Source organism: Mytilus californianus, unplaced genomic scaffold, assembly GCF_021869535.1.
Source record: "Mytilus californianus isolate M0D057914Y unplaced genomic scaffold, xbMytCali1.0.p SCAF_7, whole genome shotgun sequence".
Classification (NCBI taxonomy): Eukaryota; Metazoa; Mollusca; class Bivalvia; order Mytilida; family Mytilidae; genus Mytilus; species Mytilus californianus.
In genome coordinates, this window is record NW_026262723.1 from 105729095 (window position 1) to 105737920 (window position 8826).

Consider the following 8826-nt stretch of genomic DNA (forward strand, 5'->3'; position numbering starts at 1 on the left):
TTGAAGGGAGTATTTTCTACAATACCGTGTCCCAGTTTTTGGATAATTTGTTTCTAAATGAATTTATAGGTCTCCAAAGATGAAAGGTGAAATGAGGTTTGGCATCCAGCAGTAAAAATAATATATCTTATTACTGGAGGCATATATCAAAAATCTGAGACACGGTTTTGTAGATTGTGAATGGTTGATCAAAGGGATGAAAACAAATTTTTACTACCATTTGACCTGAATGTGCCATTTTCATCCAAGTTGGAAGACCACTTTTTTGGCAATTAATGAGCTATATTTTGAGATTAATCACACCACAAATAAATTTATCTATAGATTAAGAAAGAGTTATATTTCAGCTTTAAAATGAGTTAAAGATTTTAAAAATCCATTGAGTAGTTTTGGAGAAATTAATCTTTAAAGACTGTTGGTTGGAGTCAGAAAATTCTGACTGTCGTGCTACCTTAAGTAAGGAGTATGAGCAAGGACTGATCATCTGGGGTCAGATTAATGTGTCTGGGAAGGGGATACATCTGGGGTCAGAATAATGTGTCTGGGAAGGGTGATATGACTTCCTGCTGAATGTTACCTTGTGAAATAGATAATAAAAATTTGAAGTCCTTCCGGCAAATTTCTGACCATTTTTATGGTTCATTGATCAATGTTAAGTTATCATGGCTAGATCCCTTTCTCAGATTCTATAAGCAATAAGTCAACTATATTTTGAAATAGAATGATTGTAAAGGGTTTATACATGTCTCTCTTGCAGGTTTTATCTAATCTTGACTTAATTTACAAGTATCTTTTACAATGTAAATACTTTTAGTAAATCCTTTCAATATAAATCAGTCATGATCAGTAATGCTGTGTGTGTACTCTTGTTTAACTGTAACATACATTTTATCATTTTCCTCAGATTCACATTGCTAACTACTGTAACTTCTGCTTTTGTGAGCTACCTCTCAAAACAAAATTTAAGAAATAATTCTTTCTTGCCATGCTCTGTGCTCATTTTAACATGGGTAGGCATTATATTTGTCAATATCTTTATACCCAGCATTAGCGAGGTGTAAAATGTTGACAAATATAATGCCTACCATGTTAAAATGAGCATACAGAATTGCATGATGGAATTATTTCAATTCTAATGGGAAAATTTTGAACTTTTGTACTTGAAGTGGACCTATAATACACGTTCAAAAGGTAGCCATTTTGATTTGATGAATTAAAATTGTTATAGAAAATCACAGTTTATCCATAAAAAATTAACAGATACATTTAAACTTTCTTTTAGAATGATTTTATTTAATTTCCTAGTGAGCAACACCAACACAAATGTCCATTTTGATCTCCCGTGTTGTTCAAAATTCAACTGACATTGGAATTTCAATTTCAATCATGTGCAGCCCTTGTTTTATTGGAATTAGAACATGGCTTTGTTTCCAAAGCAAAAGAAAAATGTCATATTAGAATAAATTATATACATAACTTACTTATATTCTATTTAGATGATGAAATCACAGTCAGAGAAGAACTTATGAAGAAGACATCTGTTGAAGATGATTTGGATTTTTATAATGATGGACTGGTAATGTACATTATAAAGTTTATAATTGTGTAATCCAATGGAAAAGTACATTTATTAATTTGGGATAGTAACTTTAGCTGGCTGGCACCTCCAAACTGTGTCCAATTTGCATGCAATAACTTAAGAATCATTCACTAATCTGTTTTTATACGACCGCGGTCGTATATTGGTATCATGTCAGCGTCGTCCAAAGACATTTGGTTTCCTGACAATAACTTTAGTAAATGTAAATAGAAATCTATGAAATTTAAACACAAGGTTTATAACCACAAAAGGTAGGTTGGGATTGCTTTGGGGGTTATAGTCCTAACAGTTTAGGAATTAGGGGCCCAAATAAGCATTTTTCTAGTTTCCAGACAATAACTTGTGGAACGGTGTATGGTTCTCTCTGAAATTATACCACAAGTTTCCATACCACAAAGGGATGGTTAGGATTGCCTTTGGGGGGTTATGGCTCAAACCGTTTAGGAATTAGGGGCAAAAAGGGGGAAAAACAAGGGTTTTCCTGGTTAATGGACAATTAAAAAAAAAGTACAATGTTATGTTTAGATTACCTCCCATACACTATTTATTATAAATTATGTTTAAAGAAATGTATTGTCTTGAGGTGATTAGCTGTCAAATTATTTTTAGAAGTTACTATTTAAAAATGATCATTAAGGAATATTAATTTTAGCCATGATTATGTATGTCATTTTCTATTTTAAGATTTTTATGATGTATTTAAATGGGTAATTATCATTGGAAATTTGAATTGAGATTATGACCATATCTTGAGGGAAACAATATTTATTTTTGGAAAAAGGGGGGGGGGGGGGGGGTAAAAAAGAAATTGTGAGGGGGAGGGGACAATTTTTTCTCATTTCAGATTTCAGAAATTAATAAGAAAATTTCTTCAAATATTTTTTTTTTTTGCAAAAAAAAAGGGGGGGGTAAATTTTTTTTTTTTTTTTTTTTTATAGGGGGGTCCAATTCGCAACAGCATAGTGTATTGCACAAAAGCAAAAAATTGAATATAAATTCAAATCATATAACCAATTCTAAGTTCTTTGACTTCAGTTATTCTGTGTCAGAAACCTATTATGTGTCTCATATTTAATTACAATCCAAATTCAGACCTGTATCAAGCACGAATATTGTGTCCATTTTTGCCCCAACTGTTCAGGGTTGGACCTCTGCGGTCATATCCAGCTGCGCACGGCGAAGCAATTTATTCAAATTTCAATGCTTATTTTTGTATTGCAAAATAGATGTCAAAGCTTATTTTATCAACTTAAAAAAGAATGATTATCTTTTTGAACTTATTGAAAAAGTGTACTTTATGTCAACTTTTTTTCTATAATTATGAACACAACTTTTCCAATCTCTCCATCAGGGACTTTGATCATTTTGATTTTTGGAAATACCCTTCTGTTTGGAGACATAAAATTGAGAATGGAAATGGGGACACTTTTTTCAGAATTTCAAAGCTGAAAAGGTTGATGTGAGAACGAAATTAACTCTGGTAATTTTTAGAGAAACAACTATGAAAAATGATGTTCTACATTTCAATCCTTGTGTTATAATAGAAACAATGTCTGAACTCAACATTGCATTTGGGTCAAAATCACCTATCCCAAGTTTTTGTGTCTGTCTTGAAACGTTTTACGGGAGTTGGGTTATTGGAAAAAACATATTGAAAATGAGATAAAAATGGTTTAAACTTTATGGAATATCGGGAAACTTTTACAAAAGGGGCTTCATAATCAAGAGATTCCACAATGTTTTTTTTTATTTCCCCCTATTTTACTTATGAATGGACTTAGTTTTTTTGCAGTTATTAGTAAAGAGATTGTAAAACTTGAAAATCTTTGTCATACCCTCATGGAAATTTAACATAAAATGGACAAAGGTTTCTTCATAATCAAAAGATAGCACCCTGAGCAAAATATATAATGGCAAATGGCAGGCTTGACAAAGGGTTGTGTACACATTTTCAATGATTTTTATACGCCATTCAAAGAATGGACATATCATGGTATACCAATGTCCGTCCATCCATCAACACTTCGTACGATAAAAAAAATTTGCTTTTACCGATTCTCATGTTATTTTATCACAACATTAGGATTGACGGAAGAAAGTTCCCTTTCAATTTTGAACATTTTTCTTTTGACGGTTCAAAGTTACGGTACTTTAACAGTTTGAATTAGGTAATTTTTCATATATTGTGCACTAACTCCAGTCTGCCTGGTTTGATTTCCTCAAAAGTTTACATTATTGTTGGGATAGTATCTTAAAAGGAAGCTCCCTTGTGATTTTTTTAATTTATGGTTTGTCACCCAGAGATACGGGACTTTAATTGTCAGATTTAAGTAAATTTTTCACATGATGTAACATAACTTGAGTTCACTGGAAAATTTACATAATTGTTGGAATTGTCGAACATTACACAATGTTTGATTTAATAAAAAATCTGGTATGTCATTCCAGAGTTATTGGATGTAGACAGTCGATTATATAAAATAATAAAAGGCATGTTTTAAATGTCATGCACTAGCTCTAATATGCTTGGATCAAATTACTACACACTTAACACTTATGTTGGAGTTAGTGAAAGTAGACGCTATTTTGATTTTGAAAACTTTCTGGATTGTTGGTTTGATTTGATTTTTGGTGTTTTAACGCCACTTTTATGCTATTTCGTGGCGGCCAGTTTTTATTGGTGGAGGAAGCCGGAGAAAACCACAGATCTTCGATAGGAAAACTGACAATCCTAGTCAATTAAGATTGGAGTCGAGTGCACCCGCACGAGCGGGGTTCGAACTCACAACCTCAATGTTGACTGGCTAGTGATTACAGTAGTAACTACTTAGACTGCTAGGCCACCGAGGCCCCTCTGGATTGTTGGTCTTTAGTTATGGGACTTTCAACAGTCATATTTGACATAATACTTATATTCTTAAGGGTATCCTTTTAAATGTTTTTATAAATAGCAATTTTATTTAGTTCTGATAAAAGAGAGACAAATGATAGCAAAGGGACATTAAAACTCCATAAGTCAAAAACAAACTGACAATGCCATGACACAAAAACAAAAAACAACTAAAATGCTAACAACAGTATACAAAAAAACACAACAAAGAAAACTAAAAACTGAGCAACAAGAACCCCACCAAAAACCAGGGGTGATCTCAGGTGCCCTGGAAGGGTAAGTAGATCCTGCTCCACATGTGGCACCCATCTTGGTGCTCATGTAAGTACAAACCTGTGATAAGTCTAATTGGGTAGGTCACATTTGAGGAAAATAGGACAGGATGGTGGTTAGATAATTGGAACATAATTTGCCTATGAAATGCCTTCTAAATATTCCTTTTTATTTTGCTATGATTTCAATTAGCACAATAAGGGTGTATCATGCATTCTTGAAACAGCTGCTTATTAAGTATTGCAATAAGCCAATGAGATATTATATAAATAGCACATAGCTGAGAGGGTGATAGAGCAGATTGTTACCCCAAGAAAACATTGTCAACTGAGGCGAAGCCAAGGTTAGGGGGGTAACAATCTGCTCTATCACCCTTTCAGATATGTATTATTTAATTTTTGCCATGGGATAGAGTAAATTGTCTCCCTCACATTAACCAATCAAAATCTAACATTTTGACATGAAGTATAATAATTATACGACCGCAATTTTTGCGGCCGTATATTGGTATGACGTTGGCGGCGTCCGAAGACACATTGGTTTTCGCACAATAACTTTAGTTTATGTGAATGGATCTCTATGAAATTTTACCATAAGGTTCAATACCACAAAAGGAAGGGTGGGATTGATTTTGGGGGTTATGATACCAACAGTTTAGGAATAAGGGGCCAAAAATAAGCATTTTTGTAACTTCCAGACAATAACTTGTGTTTAAGTGTATGGATCTCTCTGAAATTATACCACGTTTCCATACCACAAAGGGATGGTTTAGGGGTTATGGATCAAACCGTTTAGGAATTAGGGGCAAAAAAGGGGAAAAAACAAGGGTTTCCTGGTTAATGGACAATTTGAAAGCAGTGTAAGGGAGGTAATCCAAAAACAAAATTGTACAATGCTTTTAAATTTTCTATTTAAGACTTTTATGGTGTATTTAAATTGGTAATTATGGTTGGAAATTTGAATTGAGATTATGACCATATCTTGAGGGAAAGAATTTTTTTTTTTTTTTTTTGGAAAAGAGGGGAGGGGGTAAAAAAGAAATTGTGGGGGGCAATTTTTTTTTTCATTTCAGATTTCAGAAATTAAAAAGAAAATTTCTTCAAATATTTTTTTTTTTTTGCAAAAAAAAGGGGGGGTTCAATATGCAACAGCATAGTGTATTTCACAAAAGCAAAAAAAAAGGGGGGGGGTCAATTCGTAACAGCATAGTGTTTTGCACAAAAGCAAAAAATTGAATATAAATTCAAATCATATAATCAATTCTAAGTTCTTTGACTACAGTTATTTTTCGGTGTCAGAAACCTATTATGTGTCAAATATTTAATTGCAATCCAAATTCAGACCTGTATCAAACGCGAATATTGTGTCCATTTTCGCCCCAACTGTTCAGGGTTGGACCTCTGCGGTCGTATCCAGCTGAGCTCAGCGAAGCATTTTATTTAATATGCCAACTCTTGTTAACAGGTGTACATGTACTTTACAATTGTTTCAAGTAATTATTAGGTTGAACACTAATGAAATAAGAATAAAACTATTAATACTCTTTATATTTTACCTCATAGGTACCAGTGGAACAGAATCCACCTGAAAACTTCAACCATATTCTCACTACCAAACAAAAGTCATGTCATAGTGGACCATTAAAAGGTAAAAGGGATATCTTTCATGAACATGATGATGATGAAGAGGGTGGATTTCAACATCCTCAACCTGGTGGTGTTGTCAAAGTACTACTTGCATCTGATAGGGAAAAATTACTCCAGAAACATGGTGTGCCTGATGTGAAAAATTCATTTGCAGAACATGGAGACCATCCAGCCCCCGGATCACATCAAATGATGTCAATGGAATTAGATCAGCTGTCCTTCCACCCAACTCGAGGATTTCTCCATCAAACCTCAGCTAATGATGCAAGTTGGTTATCACTTCCAGTCAAAAGAGATACTATTTCCAAACCCAGGCTAGAAATGAAACCATATGATGGTACTATAGATGATAGTTTGTCTGATCTAAAAGGGTCCTCATTGACAGATTTCATGTGTACAACAGGTAAACAGGATGTAACATGTTGGTCAAGGGAATCTTCAACTTTATCACTTCATGATCCCCCAAAGGAAGATCTAAATGCACCCCAGAAAATGAAAAAGAAGAAAAGGAAGCATACTAAAAAGGATAAAATATCACCTTACAACAATTCTGGTAAAAGTGATGATAATGGTATATTGGCTAGAAAGACAGACTTTGGTTGTAAAGAAAAAGATGTAATGAATTTTCTGAACCAACCAGTTGATGACCTCTTGCCTGTATTAAAACCTATACCACAGATAACAGCTGGATCATCTATGGCAAATCAAAAAGATAATGGTGGCTTTGAACCTGATCTAAATAAACAGGACAAATTTATGAACGAATGGGAACGAGAGTCTATTGGAAAGGCTTTTTCAGGTTTTCAGTCTGTTCCAAACAGAATGATACAATTAGGCAGTACAGAGAAGAATGTTGAATGTGAACTGATGGACCTGCCACAGAACAACTATGATGAAGACCATGAAAAGAACCATGTGATCATCATGTCTAGAGAGTCTACCTTGAATCAGGGAGTCCCACCACCAGGCTGGAATGATACAGAGGAGATGGAGCTTTTTAGGCACACAAGACTAAAGTCTGCAATGAGACGAAACAACAACATAGGCAATCAATTTGTCACTCTGGATGATTTCAGTGATGAAGAGAAAGATACTGATATCTAAATGACAATTTGAACTGTTGATAATATTTATATTTTGACTTTTTTTTATACATTTTACTTTTCTATTTTTTTATCAATTTACTTAGATAATATTTATTCATATTTTAAAACTAAACATCAGTAACTTTTGTAGAGATTCTGTCTTTCTTCTTCTTGTCAGTATATCCTGGTCATTTTTTTTTTCTTATGTCTGCTTACACTATGTATAAAAACTGAAATTTTCTTGTTGAATGGATAACATGTGTTTGTTGACCATTTTCAATATTTTATGAAATTCCTGATATAGATTAAGAGCATTTTGTTTGACACTTGTAATTGCAAAAATAGTAAAATTATTCAAGCCTTTCAGATTCATGTTAATTTTATAGATTAATGAACAGGTTAATATAATCTGGACATTTAGGTGCAGACATATATATCACTTGTGATGACACTATGATGTAATTAACATTTCTATTTTACAAAAAGTTTTTGATAAAACTAAAATTTATCTTTTCAAATAACTTTATTTAAAACATATATATATTTGGTCAGTTTTGGATTTATATCATGTTTTTTTACATGAATCTTTATCAGTCATTCCTTAAAATGCTCTGTAGTTTTGATTTAATAACTTCCAACATAATAAATTAAACAGAACAATAAGGAGAATCTGCTTTCTTTATATTGTATCAAAGGTAGCATTAAAGTAATAAACATTATATTATAAGAAATTTCCATTTCCCATATTCTTTAAACTGATTTTGATGGAAAATCTTTAACAAAATTAACAGTGTAGAATGTAACTTAACAGTTTTTATTAAATATTGTAGCTTTGAAACGGACATAAAATCAGTTTATTTATTATTATTTTCAGTTTTGTTTGCTCTGAATACTAAATGGACAGGTCTGAAAATACAGGATTAGAACAACAAACTGTTGAATCGCTTTATATTTTGGCTGAACAGATGGAGATAGTATACAATATATATAAATTGTCAGAAAGATCAATGATTTTATGCTGGAAAATCCATGATTACTGAATCATAAACAATGCAGGTCCTTTTTAAAATTGCATCTTTTTTTTTATTTTAGTGTAAAATGCTTCTTTAAATTTAATAACTGCTGAAGTAATTGTTTTGCTTCAAAACTCAAACAGAACACATGCATAGAACAAAATTACTCATTTTTGAAATTTTAGAAGGATATGAGGATGAATAGAGAAGAAATTTTCAAATTGATATTTACACCTTTGTATGCTATGTCTTCTAAACAGCTGTCATGCACTCTGACTTTCATGTAACCTTACTTATAAATAAAGCTTCCTGTCTTTAA

The 8826-nt window shown here is 32.6% G+C and overlaps 1 protein-coding gene across 1 annotated transcript in view; it reads left to right on the forward strand.

The window, feature by feature from the left end:
• Positions 1-8826, forward strand: part of LOC127709342 (uncharacterized) — a 101824-nt gene extending 92998 nt beyond the window's left edge. Inside the window, exons 74-75 of the mRNA XM_052214815.1 lie at positions 1497-1576; positions 6326-8826. Coding sequence (XP_052070775.1) covers positions 1497-1576; positions 6326-7513 — 1268 coding nt within the window. The 3' untranslated portion in view covers positions 7514-8826. The remainder of the gene's footprint in view (positions 1-1496; positions 1577-6325) is intronic.